Genomic DNA, 24197 nt, shown 5'->3' with positions numbered 1-24197 from the left:
AAAAGGCCAAAGGGTCTCCAAACACTCAAGGGTGGAATGAATGGATTTTAACCCTTCTCGCTGCCCAGTAAGGGTATTTTTGAGATCTATTCCAAATGCCAGAGCTTCAGTTTGTGGTGTATAATTCAGTGTGTTTGCAGCATACTCAGAGATTTATACAACATCTCTGCAATATAATTTTATAATTTTTTCATCAAAAAACCCTGTTCTTCTGTATGCAGTTATATTCAAACCCCCTACACTAGTCAAGGCCCAGAAAATGTTACTTACTCTCTCTGTCTTTCTATATTGTGCATTCTAGATGTTTTATATACAAAGTCATGCAATCATATATACTCATATAGTGCACGGTATTTTGCAGACAAAGCTGTGATCTCTGTAGCATGAAAACACCGCACGGAGCATAGACACTCACAGAAACAGCATTATGAGGGTCTTGAAATGGAAACGTATTCGAATTTGCTGCTCTGTGTCTACAAAGTACTTCAAATCAGAACCCATGGCAATTGTGACATTTTGGCGAGAATGTTGGTCTTGGGTCTGCAATCCTCTCCCGAGTCACACCTCTCTGCTGCTCTCAGGGTCTGACTCACTGGTGCTCAACCTCCTCTGCGGGCTCTCGTGAGGCACTGAAGACAGCTATATTAGCATAGCTCCTGATTTCACAGCACGAGGCAAAGATGGGAGACGATTGTCTTATCCACTCCAACCACTCCTATTCATAAGCCTAGGACGAGTGAGGATTGATCTGCACACTCGGTCACCTAGCTCACATCCCGATTCACTGACTGTGTGACTTAGACAGAGACTGCTCTGGGCCTCCCGATCTTCATTCCCTTCAGGCTACTGACAGTCAGAAGTCATGATGCTGAGTTCTCATGCACCATGCGGTAAAGAAGCTAGTCAGAGACCGACACACCCACAAACGGGCTCCACACAGTCACACATGATCACACACAATCTCACATGTGCATATGCATGTGCATGTGCACACACAACTAGGACACACACTTCTTAGGATTTGAAGATAACTGAGACCCTTACGATGATATGGGCTGCCTGGGAACTCTTGTTGCAGACTTTCAGAGCTCCTTACTCTGTCTCACGCATGCCCTCTAGAACAACTCATTTGAATGCCCAATTCTTACTGCTCACTTTCTCAGGCGTCACTAGATAATCCTGGGGAGTGGATGTTACCATAGGAATTCAAAGCAAGAAGCTACAAATAGTCTACCCAGTGGCTTTCTCATGCAGCTCCCCCCACACAACACACATTCCCCACGTGCTGTTCTAAGCTCTGTGTCTATGCCCGTCCCAAGGATAAAGGCATTCACGAGTCTGGAATGTGTTAAAGGAGGTCAAATAGAAATTCTGTGTTCATTTATATCTCCATTACCCATATCTGGTTTATGTAAACTAGGAAGTGGTGGGGAAATTTTTCCACATCTATTGAACTTTTTAACCAGTGTACTTAAGTAGAAACGAGCAAGTTGATGTTCTGAAAAATAAGAAGGAACATTTCATTAACTCATCAACATTACTTTACCAAGTAGAAGCTATCAGTGACACAAGACTCCCAGGAGTGAGATCCTGTTCCGACTTTCCCATGGCAGGCTTGAGGGTCCTGAACATGTCAAATCCATTTTCTTCAGTCCTCACTGAAAACTCATGCAGCAAATGCAGTCACACATGGCTTACTGTATGGACCTCCAACAATTTCAGAGGTAAAGAGATACTCGATACAGGTATATTGCACAAATTTGAAGTGCATGCTTTTATTATGATTTTCAAAGCAATCTCATTAGCTTCTTCATTGTGGCATTTTAAAATTCACACATGCTCGTCAGTAGCTTCTACTGTCAGTTGATTGATAGCCACCAATTAACTACCAAGATACATTTTATGTTGCTAATTCTCTGTATTCAGAGATCAATGCTTTATTAAATTTGCAATGTTAATAGTACCTCTATATGTTGCTATATATACATTGATTAAACGCACACAGTGTTTCTTAGTTGGAAGTCTGATAATAGAGACTAAAGTAGTAATAGATACCAGAACTAAAAATTGTGTAATTGGCTAAAGTTGGGGGGGGGGGCTGGGGGGCAGCAATGTAGCAAAAATAGCTACATTAAGGAAAATCGCATAGCTGCTTGGGAAAAGCATCACAAAGTTAGTATGCATTGGAATTAGAAGGTAAAAACAATGAACCTGTAGACAAGTTCCCCTTCCAAGTGGTACGGGGGAACATCAGACAGGAGAAAACACTGTGTACAATAAAGAAAGACCTCCACCATTCTCTGGTTAGAGTAGAAGGTACCTACCGCTCTACAGCTGACTACCACTGTGACAAGCCATAACTTTCTACTTATTCTTAGTATCTAAACAACACTTTTATGCTGTAAAGGGCAGGATATGGGGGCTTGTTAAGATCCAACTGAAGAGCACAGATCTGTAACATGAAAAGAATTGTTTATCAGAGGAAATCTTATGCCAAGTATTAAAATAGCCTGAGTTTGGTAGAGAATCCCAAGATTATCCACTCCAGTTACCCCATTTTGCAAATGAAGACACAGACTGGGGATGTAGCTCAGAGGCAGGGTACTTACTCACCAAGTGCAAGGACCTGAATTTGATCCAACTACCACACAAAGTCAAATATAAACAAAGATTCTAAAGTAATGAAGCGGTTAAGTACAAAAGAGCAGTACAGAACTTGTGGCAGGTTATTATAAAATCAGAGTCAGACTGTCCTAACCTGGCATCTCACCCAGCTCACTATGATTAATCACAAATCCATTTACCACATTACTGTCTCTGCTCAAGAAGGATCTTTTAAGAACTGTGACCAAGTGCACAAAATATTTTAATTTAAATATTTAAAAATATGTAATTCTCCAGAAAATCTGTGAGAATGGATAGTTCAAAGTAAGTAAGTATTTTTTGAAATTCTACCAAGTATCAAGGCTACCTCTTTAGACCAATTTAAATCAAATACATGCAAGAATTTAAAATTTACAAAGTACTGATTATCACACTTCTACATTTACCCTGAGACATTATGTCAGAAATCATTGCTTGGAAACATTATTTTTTTTATTCCTAATCTAAATCATTATGCCATATAAAATATATTAGGTGAACTGTTCACTGGTTTTGGTTGAAGGTGAATTTCTCTTAGCCCTCTTCCCTTGCTTACTCCCCTCCTACACAGACACACACACACACACACAGAGAGAGAGAGAGAGAGAGAGAGAGAGAGAGAGAGAGAGAGAGAGAAAGACAGAGAGACAGAGACAGAGACAGCCAATATCTGTTATAGACATGGAGAGTGGTTGTTCTTTATTTATTGTTTGTTTATTGTTTGTTTATTTATTTTTTAAGTACTAAGAATAGAATCTGGGGTCTTATGCATGCTGGGCAAGGACTACTGAACAATTTCCCCAGATGTAACCAGATTTATGTTGCCTGGGCTGGCCTCTTGAGCTGAGTGATCCTCATGTCTCTTAAGATGCAGGTCTACACCACCAACCCTACTTATCAAGTCTTTGTTAACTGTTCCGTTGGAAAAATAGACCAGTATGGTCAAATATTCATTCATTTGTGAAGAATTAATTCACAGATTTCATTCCTGACAAGCCTGGCCTACAGCTCTAAAACAGGGGAAAGCAGAAGTTGATACTTCAAAAGCAGGAGTGAGGAAGAATTCCCTTCAGATCCTTCCATGAGCTAAGACACAATCCACTTCCCCAGAGCTGGCTTAGTGCTTCTGATCTAAGCTGGCTGGAGGAATTTGAGATCAGAAAGACTCTGGGACTGGGGTGTGTGTGTGTGTGTGTGTGTGTGTGTGTGTGTGTGTGTGAGAGAGAGAGAGAGAGGGGGGGGGAGGGAGGGAGGGAGGGAGAGAGAGAGAGAGAGAGAGAGAGAGAGAGAGAGAGAGAGAGAGAATGTGTGTGTGTGGTAAACTATTATTAGTAACCCCATTTAGAATCCTAGAAATCTATTCCAAATTGTATTACCATTGGCACCACCACCACCATTGTCTTTGTTGTCATCATCATCATTATCATCATCATCATCAAGTCTTTCAGAATCTGTGCAAAGACTTCTGGTTATGAAAATGATGGAACAAACCAACTTTTTACTAAGACTTCCTCTTAAGCACAGGAAAAAAAATTCTGGACAAAGCATAGTGTACAGTCAGAGAAAGAAACCTAACATAGGAAACAAGATGGACTTGCTGGGGACCATAGCACCTGATGACCATAGAGGTAGATTCCTGATTCCTCTTTGCTTTTGTATCTTAAACCTGAAGAAGCCTGCACCTAGAAATGCCATCAAAAACAATTGAAGAGGAAAATACCTTAACCTGCCTGCAGCAGGCTTTCTTTCGGCCACCAACCAGCCCTCAAATCACGACACAGATTTATTATTAGTTATGAATGCTCAGCCTTACTTGTCCCACTAGCTCTTGTAACAAACTAACCCGTTTTTCTTCACCTACATTTTGCTTTGGGGCTTCTTATCTTTCATTCTGCATGTACGACTCCACATCTGGCTGGCTGGTAGCTGCCTAACTGGGTGTCCCTGGCTCCCTCCTTCTCTTTCTCCTTTGCCCTTCTTCCGAACATAGATTCTTCCTCTTACTTATCCTCTATACCCACCAGCCCCACTTAGCCCTCTTCTGCCTAGCTATTGGCCATTCAGCTTTTTATTCGACCAATCAAATACCTTAAGCAGACAAGGGGAAACAGCAACACAGCTTTACATAATTAAACAGCAGCAAAAGCAGCATGCCTTTGCATGGTTAAAGCACTATTCTACAACACAAACAAGTGTAACTCATTTTACATAGCTAAATTAATATTCCACAACACATGTCCTCTCATGTCTAAGGACCAGGACGAGTTAGTCATAGCTGCTGAAACTTCTGACATGTTAGAACAGCCAGCACACCGTAGCAAGATAACCTGGAGGAGAGGGCGTGCCAACACATGTTGGTGTCAGCATGGTGTTGCGTTGCTAGAGCATGGGTTTCTAGTTCCATTCACCCATCACTTTTCTTCCCAGAATTTTGTTTCATGCTCCTTCTCTCTTTGAGTTCCACCCCCCCACACACACACCTCCTGCCATTGACCCCCACTCTGTCCCATGCTGGTATCCAACATCTATCCTTTCCCAACTGGAACTGCGGGAAGAGATTTAGAGGATTAAAAAGGGACTAGCAAATATACTACTTCAATATCGTTCATAAAATTCTGTATATTGATGTTTTAAAGTAGTCTCTAACAAGGTCTAATTCATATTGGGTACAAATTTAACATCCAGATAGGATGTCATTTAAATATTCTTTTAATATCACTTGGATATTCTCATACATACTATCTTCCAGACACCCTTGCCAGGCACATGTCAAACTGATCAGAATTGGGGGGAAAGGGTTGGGAGCTAAACCATAGAATCTCATCATACCTCAAAGTTATTGGGAAAGGAAGCAATTCAGAATAGGAATGATTCTTTTAGTCTATTCTAAAGAGAGGTATACACACAGTTCTACACAGGAATGTCTGGTCGGTTGCAGGGAATGTAGCATCTAATCTAAAGCTTTCAGGCTTCCCTGTAATGACTAAAACTACTTCAGATGCCATCAAGATTGAGTCAGAGGTCAAAGGTCTGCTGATCACACAGGCAGATCTTGTTACTACTCTGAGAAGGTCGATCCCTATGAATGCTTTAATGTCTTGGTATTGTTTATCCAATTTCTTTCTTGAAGCTTGTAGATTACCTCCAGAGAGTATGTTGGTGACTTATCTAAAGGGTTATACTAAGCAGACTGAAAAATGAGATACAAAACTATAAGTCTTTCCAATTTGGAAGTCTTTAAGGATTCCATGTGTGGGTAAAGAACAAATTTTGGAACCACGGAGTACTGCTAAGGCTACATTAGAAAACCTCACCTATTTTGACATCACTAAATTCTTGGACCTAAACATGACATCCCTGTTAGCATCTGACTGGCTCATGTCTGATGTTCTTCTGAAGCATCCTGTCACTTCTATTAAACAGGACCTTGTTCCGAGAACAAGGTTTGATTCCTCAATGTCACTAAGGCCCAGAGCAATTGAGGTTTGGGTTGTCCCTTGTCTTCTGTTGGCCTACTCGCCCATTTCAATAGCTTCTCATGTGCCACTGTTTTCTCAGTTATCACTCCAGCTTTGTCTCTTGAAAATGGCCTACTTTGTCTACCACATCAAAGTACCAGAGTTAAACATTAGCACATCTTCTTTTCAGCTGCTGCTTGAAGGGCTCTTATCCAAAGGGAGGGCATTAAGAGAAACCCTAATAAGAGCGGTTCTGAGCCAGATGAACTCTAAGCGCTCTTCTATTTTACCCAGCTCCAAAGCTTCAAATTCTTTAGTGTACTGATACGTGGAGCAAAAACTGTACCTATGGAGAAAAATCATGAGCTAATATTACATGAACTATGTGCGCAAAGGAGAGAAAGGACATTAAGAGAGCAAAAGAAAGGACTTCCCAGGATGCCTGTCACTCAGTCTCATCTTTGGACAGTGAACCACTTCAGTCCAATTTTAAAATGGACTGCAGATCTAAACAGGGAATTCTCAATAGAGAAATCTCAACTGACTGAGAAACAAATAAATGTTCAACATCCTTATTCATCAGGGAAACGCAAATCAAAATTATGTTGAGAATTCTCTTTACACCTGTCAGGACGGTCTAAGATCAGTACCACAAGTGACAGCTCAGGCTGGCTGGGAGCAAGGGTAATGCTCCACTATTGCTGGTGGGAATGCAAACTTGGACAGCCAATATGGAAATCAGCATGTGGTTCCTCAAAAAATTGTGAATCGATTTACCTCAAGACCCGGCTATACCACTGTTGGACATATACACAAAAGATACTTCCTCCTATGACAAGGACGCTGGCTAAACTGTGTTCATATCAGTTTTATTCATAATATCCAGTAACTGGAAACAACCAATGGAAAGGGTTACCCAGAAAACCTGTAATTCAGAGCTTACACTGTTGCATGCTTTGACATTTGTAAAAGGAATTAAAGAAAAAAAAGTGTACATTTTAATGTTTGAGATACAATAAGTTAGGGAAAGTGTTGTCACCAAAATAAAGGCATGTTGTATTTCATGAAGTATGTTTATGAGTACATGGAAAATCAAGGAAATATCAAATATGACAATAACACATAAGTAAGTTTTATATATAAATATTGGTATTTCCCTTCTGTGTCTTCCAAACTTACAAAGGGATCAAATGTAATTAAAATTGAACAACAAATACTTTATAAAAGCAAACATATAGTAGTCATTTAAAAAAAGGAACAGCAGTTTTAAATAAAGAAGTCTTTACAAGGAACATATTTAATTATTTAGACAGAAGAGCAGCAGATGGTTAGATAACTTGTGTAATTACTTGTCAAGCAATTAAAAAATCAATCTTTTCTTGCTGGAAAGAAGTCTGTTCTCCATTCCTTTAGCTTCTTTACAGAACCACATATATTCATGGGCTATAAGCTATTCAAGAAACTATCTTTCAATGTCTGCAGTAATAAACATAGATCTTGGTTAACATTACAAGTATACTAACAATTCTCAATAAAAGACATCAGGGCCAGTGAGGCAGATTGATGGGCAGACATCCTTTTCACATAGACTTGGAGACCTGAATTCAATCCCCAGAATCTATGCAAAGGTAACAGGAAAAAAAAAATATGTTTCTTCTGACCTCCACACATGCTACACACACACACACACACACACACACGCCACACACAAACACACTACACACACATACCCACCACACACACACACACACACACACACACACACACACACACACATACACACACCAATAAAGAATTAAAAACACCACAGCTGATTGTGTCACTAGAAATAATGTTTTGCTACAGAGGAAGCACTGGTTCCAGCTTCCAGTTTATCTTGGATTTACTGTGACCGTGAGAATGGTCATAGGCGTCATGCTGGTGAAATGATAGTTTCACCTAGAGCAACAGCCCAGATGTCCCTCAGCCAAAGAAAGGATAAAGAAAATGTGGTATATTTACACAATGCAGTATTACTCAGCTGTTAGAAAAAAAATGGCATCATGAAATTTGCAGGCAAATGGATGGAAGTAGAAAACCATCCAGAGCCAGGCAACCCAGACCCAGAAAGGCAAACATGCTATATACTCACTTATAAGTGGATAGTAACTGTTAAGTAAAGGATAATCATGCTACCGTCCATAGACCCAGAGTGGCTAAGTAACAAGGAGAACTCCAAGGGGATGCAGAGAAATAGAATAGATTTTGCAGGTGGACTGAGGGCAGGTGGGCATGGAGACAGGATTAAGGAGAAAGGGACCGAGGGACAGAGTTCGGGGAGTGCTGACTGGAATTGGGGGTCATTGAGTAGAAGCCTACTGCAGCAGAAATTTCCTGGAACCTAAGGGTGACCCTAGCAAGGGCTCCAAGTAATGGAGGATACAGAGCCTGAACCGACCATCTTCTATAAGCAAGCAAGACTCCAAGGGGTGGGACTGGACATCAACTCAGGCACAAAGCGTTCGACTTACGATCTATCCTGCCTGTAGGATAAGCTGGGGCAATGGAGGAACAAAACTTGTGAGAGTGGCCAGTCAGTGACTGGTCTAATTCGAAGCCCACAACATGAGAGGGAGCCCACACCTGACACTGCCTGGATGAGAACCAGAGCGAGATAGCTCAGAGACCCAGGGTAGACCCAAACACAACTGACAAAGAGGAAAAAGAAAGAATGGAATAGAGGGAGGGAGAGTGGGAAGGAGGAAGGAAGGAAGGAAGGAAGGAAGGAAAGAAGGAAGGAAGGAAGGAAGGAAGGAAGGAAGGAAGGAAGGAAGGAAGGAAGGGGAGGGGAGGGGAGGAAGGGAGGGTCAGGGAGGGGAGGGATGGAGGAAGGAAGAGAGAGATAGGAAGGAAGAAGGGAGGTAGGGAGGGAGGGAGGGAGGAAGGAAGGAAAGAAGGAAAGAAAGAAGGAAGGTCAGCAAAATTTTTCCTAGTGATTTCTGCTATATTCATGGATGGTTACATAGCCCAGTCATCATCATAGAGACTTCTTCCTCTGGCAGCTGATGTGAGCAGATGCAGAGACCCATACCCAAGCATTAGGTGGAGCTCAGGAATCCTACAGAAGAGGGGAAGGAAGGACTATAGGAGGCAAAGGAGTCAAGGACACCAGAACACAGCCCTCAGGATCAACTAAGCAGCACTCCCTGGGGCCCACAGAGTCTGTAAAGACACCCACAGAGCCTACATGGTTCTGGGCCAGGTTCTCTGCATACAAGCTGTGGTTGTTTAGCTTGGCTTTTTATGGTACTTTCTCACAGTGGGGTTAGGGGGTATCCTGACTCTTTCCCCTGCTCTCAGGATCCTTTCCTCCTCTTTCTGGGTTGCCTCATCTAGCCTTGATGTGCAGTTTTGTGTCTAGTCCTATTGCATCTTGTTATGCCCAGCTTGTTTGAAATCCCTGGTAGGCCTGCTCTTTCCTGAAGGGAAATGGCGGAGCAGTGGATCCAGGGGACAGGGAGGCTGGGAGGAGGTGGGTGGTGACTAGGAGGAGTGGAGGCTGAGGTTTGGATGTATTGTACAAGAAAAGAATGAATAAAAAGAAAAAAAAAAGGTGTACAAGAACTCAGAGTTTGTGACCAGAAATACTTGGAATCTTTCAGATTCCAGCTCAGCTCAGTACCAGTCCTGCCATCTGGAGGTCGGTGGGCGGGGCTATTTCATCTTTCACCCTCAGTATCTTTCCTGCAAAGGGAAGATTCACTAGAATGTCTATCTTAAGCTTATTGTAAGAAAATCCTCATAAATAATGCAGCATACCTGGAGCACAGGAGTAGTTAATAACCGATATCAAGTATTGCTAATAACCTGTAGTCATAAATTCCTCAAAGCTAAAACTGGCTGTTTGTCTTCAATGACTTTTTAATGACTGTTTTGGCATGTTAAGTTTCTTCATAAACTGTTTTGCAAACGAGGCAAATAAAGAAGATTATCTGATATGGTTCTCAGAGTTTGATAATTGGTCTATGTGTTTACTATGGTCTGACTCTGCATCACATGCACAAAGGATTCTTTCACCAGTTTAATGGCTTTATAGCTATATAAATACGTATATATATGTGTGTGTGTGCATATATATCAAGATAAATATATATTTACTTTTCATAGCACAAAAATAATTGCATGATTACTTTGATAAAGCAGAATTCCCTGTGGCCTTTTCACCTGCACACAGCAGGGGCAGGTTTCTTTCCCTCTGGTCACCTTTTCATAGCATCACTGTGGATAACAGGTGATATCCTTTCATTCCTTCCTTTCCCCCCCAAGATATACATATATATCTTTCATAAATAAGCTTCTCAAATACCTTCCCATTTTATCCTTTCATCCTCTCTGTGAGCTAGAAATTATTGTTCTCCATAAAGATACAGACTATGACTCACAAAGGGGGAAGAAAAAAAGTCATAAAAAGAAAATAGCTATTTCCAAGATTCTAAGGAAACTTGAAATGGCAAATGACATTTCCTTTAACAAATTAAAAAACAATCACTTAATCTATATTCCTGGAATATATATTACTTTGAAGTAATATATTCTATAATTACAAGTCAAATTCTCTAAAAATCATCCTTTACCACTAGACATTTTTAATGAAAATAGAGTTTTACATAGAATATATTCTGACATTGTTCCTCCTCCTCCAATTCTTTCCAGGTCCTTCACAGAAGTACGTTTATTCTTTAAGAAAAATGACCCAGCAAATTTAGTTTTTAAACAGCTTGTATTCTTCTTATCTTATCTTGGTTTTGTTTGTTTGTTTTGTTTTGTTTACTGAGTCAGAGTCTAGCCTGGAACTCACTTCCTGTCTCAGTCTCACCAGCTCTGGAGTCGCAAGTTTAAATGCCTGTGTGCAGCCCGGAGCTACTTTTAATAAAAAAAAAAAAATCTTCACGTGTTTTTTTTTTCCTCTCTGTATCTAACAGAATCTCATTCCATCCTATCAAAATGTTTAAATTGCTATTATTTTTTAACTTCCTTCTTGTACAACATTGTGTTTTTGTTTTATTGTCTCTTGTAATTTTGTTGTTTTGTTTGTTTTTGTAAGCATTTTCCATAGCTAATCCCACTGCTTTCAAATACATTGTCCACACACAGCTACTGCTTCTGCACACAGGGCCACCTCTGCCTCTCTCAACCTTCACCAGGTTGTGACCCTCTGGAAGACAGACAACTACCTTATTCTTCCTAAATCCGGGACCCAAAGAGAAAGCTACACCTAAAAGGGCTCAATAATATATATATATATTTTTAAATTTTTTGCTTGGAAAAGAAGGGTATTTTAATGTAAGTTAGCAGCCAGCTTTTTGGGGAGCGGGGGGGGGGGGGGGGGGAGGCGTCAGTCTTTCCCTGCGCTGTTTGTTTTGCTGTCTGGAGGGGGAGTATGCTGAGCAAATGGAATCTCCCTCAAGAGGGGTTTTTCCCTCTTCAGAGGAAACTGGTTTAGCCACTCTGGTTTGGCTCACCAGGTCCGAACTCTCTCAAAGGAGCAGAGATGGTGGTCAGACAGGACTGGGTGAAGCCCTATGCCAATCTCTGAGTCCCTGCTTTTATCAGCGGCAGGCATATTGGAAAGTACAACATCCATATGCTCCTTAGAGCAGCCTCCTCTTATCCCAGACACCCGGCTTGGTTCACTTTTTAATCTGCAGCCTTACGATGTCTTTTATTTCATTTTTCTTTTCTCTGCATCCTGCTTTGCCCCCACCATGTTTTTCTCTCTCCCTCCCCAAGCTCCCTGATTTTCCACACTTTAAAACGTCTGTAAGTTTAATTCTCTTTTTTTGATTGCTTAAGCTAGTTACTAAGACAACACATCTAAACGCAAGAAATTAAAGAGTCACAGTAGAATACTGTTTGGGCAACTTCCAAGAGGAAGGAGATGTGTGTGTGTGTGGATGGATGGATGGATGGATGGATGGATGGATGGTTGGTATGGTATGTAGGAAGCCACACAATATGTTCTGGAGTCTAGAGTTCACAACCAAGAGGTGTTCGTTTGCATCACTTAAACAACATATTGGGATGAAAAGCAGAGAAAAAAATGTAAAAGCTCCGTTCTTTTCTCCTGTCTGAATAGGGCAGAGAGGCAGGACCATCCAGGATACGTTAACCCTGTGATCCTCAGCTAAAGGAGAAAGTCTGTTTCCAGTGAATTTCCTTCAGCATGATGGCAAGCTGTAGCCAACTTTTTCATAAACATTCATCAGTGGGCACAAGGTCATCAAGTATCCACCGCCACAACTTGACTTGAGATCTTCTACCCTTGATGTACAGTCACGCCGTATACGGCTGGGGTTACTTCAGCAGTTTTGAGTTTGAAGCCATTGGGACCTCTGCAGAATACAACGTATGGGAACATTCTGTGCATGTCATACTGAAAAGATGGGGTGTGTGCTACTGACAGCTACTAAGTAGCTAAGGGCCAGAGATATTGTTCACCACCCTAAGAAAAAGAGAAACATTACCGGTATGAGGAATTTCCCTTCTCTAAACATTTAAGCCAAGGTTGAGAGACCCTGGCTTATAAACCTACTTACCTGAAATTCGCCCCTGGTCCCACTGCTGGATTAATCGCTTTAGAAATCCTATAGAAGCCATGAGTGACTGAACATCTTTGTCCCTGATGTCATTTGTAAGTGCCATCTATTAGAATCTGAGAGTAATCCAAGATTCAATCTTAAAATATTAAGAAGCACATCTTGCTTCAGTGAAAAAATAATTCATAGGGTCTACTGAATTAATCTTTTGATAGCATAATTCGAGATGATTTTTACAAACAGATAAATCTGGTGGAGGAGGGATTCCCTGTGCCTGGCTTCTTAACCGTGTGTTGGTATTTAACATGCAAGACTATTGATCTTGGCAGAGTTAAGGCTAAATATTTAGCATTCAAGCAAGAATAATAAAGATTGGTTCAATTACCTCCCATACGCTTCTTGGTTCGGTACTCATTTATTTGTGTATTGTTTCCAACCCGTTCCTGAGTCTCCTCACACTCAAGCTGCAATCCCCAGTAGTGTCTTGGCACTTTCACAAAACCCGAATCAATTATTTTCAGATGACAAATTCCAGCGGATTCATTATGATAGCCCGGACTTCTGGAAATTCTGACATCTTGGCTCCTTCCCTTTCTGGCTCTGACTCCTTCCTTTCCCTTCCAGCAAAGATCCCTCACTTTGCTCACCAGGGAACAGCTCTGACCCAGGTGGTACTGCTAAGACTTCCCCAGAAACAGGCTGAGTAGTAACACACCCGACATAATTGCACAACGGGACCATGGCTTTTATTTGTAGAGACTCCTGCTGACCAGACAATGCACGTGACAAGCTATTGTCTTTTGCTACTTTAAACTCTTCGGCATCAAGGGCAAGGTCACGGAAGTAGGGGTCTGACACCTTGGGTTTTGACTTTCCCATCGAGTTTCTGCACGAATTTGTGCAGCTGCAATCTCTTTGGGGACTTATTTTCTGTTTGTAAAACAGGATCGCTGAAGCTCTGAGGCACCACGAATATGGCAGGACATCACTGAGGAAAGCTGGGGAGAGGACTGGTGGGAAGGAGGGCCATCTGCTCCAGTTCAATCAAAGGTCCCTGTTGCAGCTTCAATTCAAAATGGCTACATTTTCTTCCAAACGGTTGCTTTTTATCCAAAATGGCTACTTGGAAACTAGCATTCTAGAATGGGCTCACTGGGTCATCTCTTCTTCCATGGCACCTTGCTTGTTCTTCCTGCTCAGCACTTGGAGGAGACCTTCCCTTTCCCGTGAACTTTCACAAATTTCAGGAAAAGTCCTTTTAATGTGACCCAACCCGATACAGGAACTCTCAGAGTCCACAGCGTTCTCGGTAGCCTTTGTCTCAGAATCTCAGTGCTGGAGGAACCTACACAATTGAGTAGATGCAACCAAGAAGGACAAGAGCTCAGAGGGAGAGAGTCAGGCTCATAGAAATGTTTACTACCCCAGAGCTGAGTAGCTTTTCTTATCCTAAATAGAACACACAGGGACACTATAAAAATAGTCCTCCAATTTCTTCTATCGTGGTAGGTGCTTTACACTTGTATTATAAATGTGCCAGTTTTCATTCAAGTCTTATGCATCCGAAGTGAAGCATAGGTCTCACTCACAATGGTCAGGGCAATATCACAAAGGAGGGAGGGAGTCCGGGTCCATCAGTTCAGCTCTCAGCTCTTCTATTTAACTGAATTCAACCTGAGCAGCCCTGTCCTCCCTCCAATTTCATTTTCTCCTCTGTAAAAACAGCTGGCTGGAGCACAGCGTTCCATGAGTGTGACAGCAGGAGCTGCGGAAAGATGCAGATCTGGACAATCTCTTCTCCAGTCCGTGCTAAAGGCTAATACATGGGGGAACACGAAAGAAAGGGAAGCTCAGCGGAGATGCTCAGACTGTGTATCTCACTAGTAGGGGGCTCTATGCTTTTCCTTTCTATTTGAACCAGAAAGCTGACCTTGCCTCCTTGTCTAGCTTGCTTGGTTTAGCTGTTCCTGCAAGAATCACCTTAGCTTTCCCCTCTCAGGCATGCTTTTATCCTGTGGACCAACCAGAAGACAACACCCGAGGAACGTATAGAGAGCTACACAGCACAAGTCAGCAGAACAGGGTACAAACAAACCCGGTTCTTTCCCACCAGAATCTGCAGTCCTCTGCAGCACTGAACACAAAAGGCCCCACGAGCCCAGCACACCCTGCGGAAAGCTCCCTCCAATCATCCATCTGGCAAGTGATGGACAGGCCTGGGAGAAATTAGTTAGGAAGTCAGACAGCAGGAAAGGAGGGATGAATTAAAAGGCAGGAAAAAATTGTGGAAGAACGTGGAATGGAAAAAAAAAGAAAAGAATTGTTGCTCCTAATGAGAAATGCAAAATTTTCCACCAGACAACTACGATGGTTGGCTGAATGAATTATGTACCCTGTGAATGGAAAGGCTAGGGGTGGGGAGCCCAGGAAGGCTTGCTGTCTCTCTGCTCTGCCTCTGAAGGCAAGAGGTCAATCTCACAGCACCACAGATTCTACAGGAAGCCATAGGCCGGTACTATGCCCTTTATGTAGAGCTTGGGAGAAAAAAACACAGGACTAGAGAGGGTTGAATGCCCGTATTCTAGACAGCAATCCCAGTGGCTGCCCTGCTTTGCTTTACCAATCTAGTGACATTGTTGAAGGGCCAGAATCCTTCATGGTCTTCGGGCTTCTCTCAGACAAAGCATTTAAGTGCCCATAGTCAGCATCTCTACCTTTCCTGGACTGGATTTCTAGAATCACACCATTATCTCTCCTGCTTTCATGCCCCAACACTATTATTTGATGAAAAGAATCTCAACCTGGAGTCCCTTAGCCCTGAGACCTAAGCTTCTAAGAAATTCACACTTTGCTCCCAGACAACAACCTCTTCAGAGTCTATCAATAATCAAGTAATTACTGACAGATTTTTTTTGATTCCCAGAAATACGGTCTGTTTAAAAAAAAATAACTGAGGAGATCAGTTTTATTACTTGCCTTTATTAACATCTATAAAGGAATCCCTGAAGGCCCAGGTTGAGAAGTCGCTGCTCCCTTCTGATCTAACTGAACAGTCAGCCCCCGTGGCTTATAACACTTATAACGTCAGTGTGGACTGACGCAGAGGTGCGCAGACTTGGGATGCACAAGCCTGACAGGGAAACATCTGGGATGACCACGCAGGACCTAGCAACTGGCTTCGCAATGAATTTCACAGGATTCCTTCCTCGGGAATGGGACGTGGGATGGGGTGGTGACATATTTTGCTGACTCAAGGACAAAAGAAGAAAGGCTTTTTAGAGGCAGGGGAAGCCTCGTTTTCTGAATAATAACTAATATTTCAGGATAGTGTTTCAAGCAGATAAACCCCTGCCTTCTGAAATAACTGAAGGGTGATTGTGCATATTCTAGAAACCCTTGAAAAAAAGACTGAAATGTCAGATCGGGACAAGGTTTGCTTCTGAACCAACAACAGCCATATTTAGTGGTCCTTTCTGGCTTTCAACTCCTGTTGAAGGCATTCAGTCCAGAAAGAGAAAGCAGCTGCAAAGCAGAACTGGAGTGAGGAAATAACTTGAGCTTACTTTTTTTTCCTTCTGTACAAATCACAAATAGATTATGGGTCCAGATAAGGAGATTGGAAGATGACGAGAGGCGGGGCAGAATTGCTTACATTAAACACCACCCCCACCTTCCCTTAATCCTAGGAAGAAACACAAAGGTCATATTTCACAAAGCACCCACTCAAGGACAAAACATGCGAGAGCAAACGTGCTTTAAGTAAGAAAATAAACAACAGCACTAGTTTCTTTTTAAGCAGCTAGGAACAGTGGAAGAAAAAGATACAGAAAAACCATTCCGGACAATTCGGGACACAGATGAGAACAGAAAAATCTCTCCCTTCCGTTTGTTTTTAAAACCAAAGATGTTCATAACGTAGGTACAGTGGTGTGAGGCTTTTCTGAAGTACAGCTTTAGGTGATAAAGGCTAAAGATAAATTTGAAGAAAGGAAAAACTAATGAAGCGAACTAAGTGGATAGAGGGGAAAGGGGTTTTGGAACAACACCCAGAATTCTTAAGTACAAAACAGGAAGAAATCAATTAGGCTAGGCAGTGGTGGCACAGGTCTTTAATCCCAGCATTTGAGAGGCAGAGGCAGGCGGATCTCTATGAGTTTGAGGTTAGCCTGGTCTACAGAGTGAGTTCCAGGACAGGCTCCAAAACTAAAACTACACAGAGAAACCCTGTCTCAACACCCTCACCAAAATAAAAGAAAAAAATATTTTAAAATGAAAGAAAAAGACAAAGGGGGAAAGTTCTCTGCCAGGCCATTCAGTACAGCTGCTGGGAGCTGCAGAAGGACACCAAGAACCTCACAGACGTCTCTCTTGGTTTTAGGAGAGTGATGACTTCAACATTGTAAAGAGAGGGAGTCCTTGACTTCCACAATAACAATGCAAATAATTGTACCTGTAGTGTTTGTCTGAGTCAGGCCCCAGACTGTCATAAACTAAACTCAAACCAAGCAGGTAGTCTAGCATTTCCCCACCTTGCAACTGTGGAGATGGGAAACTGGGGTTGTCTATGGTGGCCTTAGACTTCCGACCTTAGCTCCCCTGGAAGAATAACAAGGCTAAGATCCAAAGTGTCAGACATAAGGAAATAGGACGGTAGAGGGGAAAGGACAGAGAGACTGTGTTAAACTCTTTATTTAGGGTTTAACCAGCAGCAAAGAGAAACCATTGTACACTCTCACAAGAAACGTAACATTAATAGGTGTATCTTAGGGTTCAGGCTATGGTTGAACGATACCTTACAAAGGAGAGATTTTTAAGTTGGGAGGAGTCTTACCCTGTCTTTGCAAACATGCATACCAACCATCCCTCCAGAGAGCGAACACCACCTAAGTATTCAGAAGATTCCCCTACATGCCAGGCTTCTGGGGAGACTGCATACAACACCACTACAGAGGAGTACCTGGGACTTCAGGGAACAAAAACCTACTCATCCCAGAGCTGTCCAATTACGATTTCCATTACTGAATAATTACGTTTATTCAGCATAATCCCTGCTAGTGCAGCATTCAACAGAACCTGCGGAGCCATGCAGTGGCTCTGGGCACAGCGCAGGTTGGAGTCCATTAGCCTCAGAGCCCAGGCTGACTCTAGGTCCTGAGCTCACTTCACCGAATCGTGCTAAACTGATACCACTCAGGTGGCAAGGACCAAGACCCTTTCTCTTTCTGAACATCCCAATCTTCATCTCTCAAAAGAGAAATCTGAGTGCAAGAGATCAGAGTTTACAATTCTCAACTCTTCTTATTTCTCCAACTCGAGCATCAGGGATCTGTTGCCACCAGCAGCTCACGACCCAGGATATAGGAGGATATTACTCCTGAGAGCAAGCGCAGTGTGTTTATCTTCTCATTGAGAATGGTTGTGCTACCTTAACTCTGAGGCATCTTCTGCTCTTCAGAGTTACATATGGCCTAGGAGTAGGCTTCTAAGTGCAAACTAGATTGCAGATATCAGAAGCAATTCAGTACCACATGGCTTTAGGACTATATCCAAGTACACAGGAGCTGATCACCCTGCCATTGAATCCCACAGTCCAAAGCTCTTATTGCTCAAGAATGGCCTTTTATTATTTTGGATGTTTTAGCCTATATGATGTTGGGGCTGGTGTGTGTATGTCCCTAGGAAGCAAAGGAAAGGCTTCTCCCTAGCGTTTCCATGCAGCACAGAGGAGAGAAAAACTATAATGTATCCATTAGGTATTAACAAGCAAATTCCCAAAGCGGGGAACATATTTCCTTCTTCAGAAATTGTCAGTTATGTGAAAGAAGGTCACTACAAAAGTTTGAAGGCCTGTTAGGCCTGTGGTTTCATCTTCTTTGACCTCCATCTCCGGAACAGGGGCAAAGGAAAACAAAAGAATGTTAATATTATATGAAAATATATAACTACAGAACCACAGCAATCCATGGTGACCATGCATGAATGCATGGTTATTTTTCAGAAGACCCAGTATGAGCATGCGTCTTCTTTTTTCCTTTTCTTCTTGAGAAAAGAAAATCTGCCTACCGTGTACTACAGAACCTTCAACAAAATGGCTACATCATCTCCCCTCACACCTGAAACTCCCAGGAGGATCATACATGGGGGAGGGGGGAGGTCACACCACCCAACCACACACACTCTGCTCTGGGAACCAACTTGGAATATTTTTGCTATTGACTCTCATGGGGCCCTCTCCCAGAATTGACTTGATACCTGGAAGAACAGGAAATACTGTACCACTCTCTTTTTAAAAAGCAACGCTATGCTTAATGCATGCCTTAGCAAACCGTTTGGAAACAGCAGGAGAAAGACAATTCACAAGTCCTGGAAAGAAATTTGGCTTTCTCCCCATTGCCTGACCCAGTCTAGTCAACTCCTGAACTTCAGCACTGCGCACGCTGGAGCCCTGAGATGAGGTCTCTGTTGTGACGTTATTAACTCCTCCCACCGCTGTGGGAAAGCCCTGGATATATCCACCCACTTCGACAGAAAGTCGAAGGTAGGAAGAACTGGAGAAACATGAGTTTGTGGAAGTGGAGACTAAGGAATTCATTCTAAATCTGCCTGCTATGCGTCCAGTTAGGTCATTTAAACTGTGAGTTCTGAAAATATGACAGTTGGATTGCATACCTCTTGACAGTACCTTCACGGAAGTTAAATAGATGCAAATAAAACCAGAAAGCATTGGGCATCTGAGGTAAAGCAAACCGGAACGGGAGGAACCCCTAATAACCTGAAACAGTACCCCCAAAAGTCCATATTTTCAATGAGATTGCCTCATACGGCCTCAAGCATACTGTCCCCATCTTTTCTCTTTGCTCTTCTATAGTTGAAGAGAAATAACTTCGCTTGGGACCATGTTTCCTTTTAGCTTGAGAAAACTTTGTTTAACTTAGAAGGTTCAGATTGCAGACCAGGAGAAGAAAGAGAAATCAGGATTAGGGTATGTCAAGGAATTTAGCATTTTAGGTAGACTACAGGCACATGTAGCACACTTTTGAGACAATATTACTGGCCCAGCCCCCTTTTGCGAGTGAAGCTGATGCTGAGACAGAGAGCAAAGGGGACCTGCCTAAGTCCATCTAGTCTCTGGGCGTCTACTTTCACGCACAGGACAGCCACTGTGAAAGGTAGAATAGGAGCAATGCCTCGGGGCCAGCCCTAGGAAGGGACCCGCGGGCTTTAGAGGCAGACGCGCTTAGTACCTTGAGGTAGGCCCGCTGCAGGTAGTTGTAGGGCACTCTGCGCTGGAAGTCGCTGCGCACGTCCTCGCTGACGCGGTGCCGGGACACGGGGCCGCCCAGGCGCTGTCTCTGGCAGCTGCGGGAGCAGCGCGCCCGCTCGAGCAGCGCTCGGAAGAAGGGCAGCTCGGCTCCCGGGCCGGCGCCCGGGGGTGCGAGCGGGCGGCGCGCCGCGCAGTGGCGGGCACAGCGCGTGCGGATGTCTCTCAGGCGCCGGTGGCTGCGCAGCGCGGCTTCCAGGTCACGCACCGCACGCTCGTAGTCGCCGCTGTAGTAGGCAGCCACGCCGCTAGCGTAGAGCAGATCGAAGGGTTGCAGAGGACCGCGCTCGGGCTCCGGCTCCGGCTCTGGGCGGCCGTCCTGGGGGCCGCCCCACTGCGGCGCGGGCAGCAGCAGCAGCAGCAGCGACACCCACGTGCTCTCCCGCATCCTCCGCCAAACCCACCCGGGAACAGCTGCGCTCCGTGTCTGCTCCCGCCGCACCTCGCGTCCGAGCCCCGCTCCGGCTCCCCGAGCTAGCACGCCGGTCCCCCGCGAGCCTACTGCCCGACAGCCCCAGGTGACCGGCGGCGCGCTGCGGTCCTGGAGGCGGAGGCTCGCCCGGCTGGCCGCTCTTAAAGGGACGCCTCCAACTCACACGCTCCTCCTGCCGCCCGCCGAGCCTCCGCGAGCCGCGCTCCAGCGGCCTGAGAGCTAGCCGCACGAGAGGCAAACCCCAGGGACAAGTTTTGCGTGTGGGGTCCCTTGTGGGTGGCAGAAGAGGATAGTGTTGCTATCTCTTCTGCACTTGAGGAAGTGAGGTTCACTGTCGCATTCTGCAGTTTTACTCTTCGCAGTCCTTCACCCTCCGAGGCAACACGAAGATCCATTTCAGCCTCTGTGAAACGCACTTGGGAGAGGGAGGGGCTCAGGCCAGTTGAGTAGATTTGAGGAGAGTACATTTGGTTTGCCTAAGTTTATACAGCTAAGCATAAGCAAAGGATGGACCTAACTCTGGGCCACGGGAATAGAAGCTTCCTGCTCCCTCTAGGGCAGGGTTTCCCCCTCTAGGAGGGCAGGGTCTCTCTCTCTCTCTCTTGCTTTCTCCTTTGGCTGTGTGTGGATGTGTTCCTGCACTGTGTGGAGAGTATGCTAACGAGAGGACGATAAATGACCCGAGTTTCCTGTCCAAACCTCTGGAGGAAGGTGAAGCTGCTTCTGGCAGTTTTCCAGATGTGTGACTCTGTGCAGCAGAGCCTCAGTTACCTCTTCTAAGGCCGCCAAGTGCCCAACATGTCCAGTGCTCTTTGGACATAAATCCCTATTGTGAGAGTTAAACAAAGAGGCAGTTTAACAAACCCAGTACTCTGGGACTTAAGCAATGAACATCAATCTAGAAGTGGGAACTCTGACAGAAACAGCTGCCAGAGTCCAGGGAACTAGCTGGAGGCTTTCCTGCTCCTCCCCTTCTCCTGGGTCATAAATACCTTCATAGCCAAGGTGTTCCCCTCTTTTCTGCTCCTTGGCTCCACACTCAGAGGGAAAAAAAATGTGTGTGTGTGCTAGACTCTGGAGTCCAGCCTGCAATTTCTTGGGCGGAATTCTGCTTGTCTAGAATTGTCTGTGAGAATCTTATCATAGTCTCTGGAAGACGGGGAGGATGACCAATAGGAAAGAACCACATATATTGTCCAGCTGATCTGAATTTCCCAAAGAAAGGTTTTGTGTGAAATGGCAATTATCCAAGAAGGTTGCCAGAGTGTCATGCCATTTCCCGTGTTCGTTCTGTTGAGTTTTGGCACTTTGGCCATGAACATTCCTGACTATATAACTGATTCATGTACATATTATTTTCCCACCAAATTCTCTAATATGTCTAAGTTGTCTCTTTCTGCTGAAGCCAAAGCTCCAGTGTGGGACTTATCTTGGAGCTTGACATGGAGCTCCAGAATTAGCATAGACTTTTCCTCCTAGTGATGAACTGTTCAGATAAAGACACTGGAATCTAAAGTGTATCAGTCCACTTGGAGAAGGATTAGAAGCACACAGTTAGAAGTAGTGTTTGGGGTGCAGACCAAATGTCAAGATGCTTTTACATATCTCAGCTCTACATAGGAGAAATTTGTATCACTAAATGTGTGTCATTAACTTCATATTTTTAGTGCCTGCCCCTGGTGTATTATTATGGGGGAAGAGATGGTCATACCAGAGTCCTTATTTCAGGGAGATTACAGAGCTATGCAGATATGAACACAAAATACAGGACTCTAATACAAGTTAAGAATGTGGACCATACTTAACTGTGTCTAGTAACGGAGCAGCTGAACCTTCTGGCAGGACATAGCTAAGAAACCTTGGGAGAAAAGACACGGACAGAATCAAGAACCTACAGTCTATAGTCCACAAACAAACTGCTGGTTCCCAGCTGTGACAGGGACAAGCTTTCAAGCCTTTTGTGTATCATACTTGTGCACAGCCACAAGGTAATGACAGATAATTCATTCAGGTAGTGTTGAATGTGTAAAGCTAGCCTGAAGGCCAGAAAAGCAAAACAGCCAGCCACTGGCTTTTACCTCTACCTCAGTCTGAAATGACTATGCTGCCTCTAGGAGTCTCAGAATGAGACTGTGAGTGAGAGCTGTCTCCTCCCATTTTATATTCCTCTCTAGTGCTGGGGTTAATGGTGTGCACCACTACTGCGTGGTTTCTATGACAAACTGGTGTGGCTACTGGGATCAAAGGTGTGTGTCACTGTTGTCTAGTCTGTAAGAATGACTAGTGGGGCTGTTATACTCTCGGAACTTTGGGCAAGTTTTATTTATTAAAATACAAATGAAATATCACTACAAGGATGTCTCTCTGTATACTGTGAATATGTTTTATTATCATTGGTTAAAAAAGAAGCTGATTTGGCCAATAGCCAGGCAGAATAGAGCCAGGCTGGAAATCCAAAGAGAGATACAGGGAGAAAAAGGGAGGAGTCAGAGAGATGCTAGAAGCCACTGGGGAAGCAAAGATGTGCCACAAGTCTTGTGGTAAAACACAGACTAATAGGAATGAGTTAATTTAAGTTGTAAGAGCTAGTTAATTAGAAGCCTGAGCTAATAAGCCAGAACAGTTTGTAATTAACATTAAGGCTCAGAGTGGTTTTTGGGAACTGGTAGACAGGAGAGAAACCTCCAGTTACAAGGTAGCACCTGAGATTTTTCAGAACACTGAAATGACCTGATTAATGTAAACATTTTTATCTGGTCCCAGTTCTGAGGGATTCTGGATTTAATTGGTATGGTACAGCTAACCTAACCTATGACACCACCTAACCAACGGGATTTGCCAAAGTAGCTCTGATGCTTCTATTCTCAAACCAAGGTTGAGAACACTGTCTTTAGAGATGACTCACATGTGCTAGGTGGCAGCGGCACACACCTTTAATCCCAGCACTCAGGAGGCAGAGGCAGGCGGATCTCTGGGAGTTTGAGGCCAGCCTGGTCTACAGAGTGAGTTCCACAATAAGCTCCAAAGCTACTATGTCTCAAAAGAAAAAAAAATGCCTCGCATGTAGGTGGGGCTTCATGTGGTCTGGGAATGTTCCTGAGACTAACAGGATGTTGTGTTACCTTCATGAGACTCTGGAGTAAAAGGGGTTTTGATGATATGCTTCCCTAGCAAGCCCAATCTGACTCGCCTTTTGAAGTTGGATGAAAAGTTTTGGACCCCAAATTTGATAGTTCCTGGCTTATCAGATAGATCTGTGACAGGACCTCAAATTTGCCTTTCTGTCAATTTCCTTTTTGATGCTGGAACTCCCGATGCAGGATGCCATGCTTCATTATCTAATTTCTCATAAAGAATCAATTTTGAACTTTATGGTATTACCAAAGACGAAATTAACAACAACAATAAAAAAAATTGCATTTCGAAGTGGAATCAAGCCTGCCCCCCTCCCGTTTGCACTCCCATCTCGGATATTCTGATACACATTGAAATCTGAGATCCTGGAATGATGTCCCCACCCAGGGGCACTTGACAATGGAGACAGTTTTCGCTGTCAGCTCAGTGGCGTGAGAAAGAACATCATACAATTGGTGTCTAGGAGGTAGAAGCAAAGAATGGTGCTGAATGTCTTGTAAGGTACAGGACTAGTCTCACATTTTAAAAAACTGGCTAATAAGCCTTAAGAAACAAGGCCACAGCTAAACTTCAAGAATCTTGGGACAGTAATTTAGCATTGCAAACTTTTCCCAATTCCCATATACCCACGA

At 43.6% G+C, this 24197-nt stretch overlaps 1 protein-coding gene across 1 annotated transcript in view; it reads right to left on the bottom strand.

Moving 5' to 3' along the window:
- The window catches only part of P3h2 (prolyl 3-hydroxylase 2), a 151840-nt gene extending 131269 nt beyond the window's left edge, over positions 1 to 20571 (bottom strand). Inside the window, exon 1 of the mRNA XM_075967664.1 lies at positions 19921 to 20571. Coding sequence (XP_075823779.1) covers positions 19921 to 20385 — 465 coding nt within the window. The 5' untranslated portion in view covers positions 20386 to 20571. The remainder of the gene's footprint in view (positions 1 to 19920) is intronic.
- Positions 20572 to 24197: the final 3626 nt, after the last annotated feature.

This window comes from Microtus pennsylvanicus, chromosome 1, assembly GCF_037038515.1.
Source record: "Microtus pennsylvanicus isolate mMicPen1 chromosome 1, mMicPen1.hap1, whole genome shotgun sequence".
NCBI lineage: Eukaryota > Metazoa > Chordata > Mammalia > Rodentia > Cricetidae > Microtus > Microtus pennsylvanicus.
Note: the sequence above shows the minus strand (reverse complement) of the source record. Positions and strands in the feature narration are given on the sequence as shown.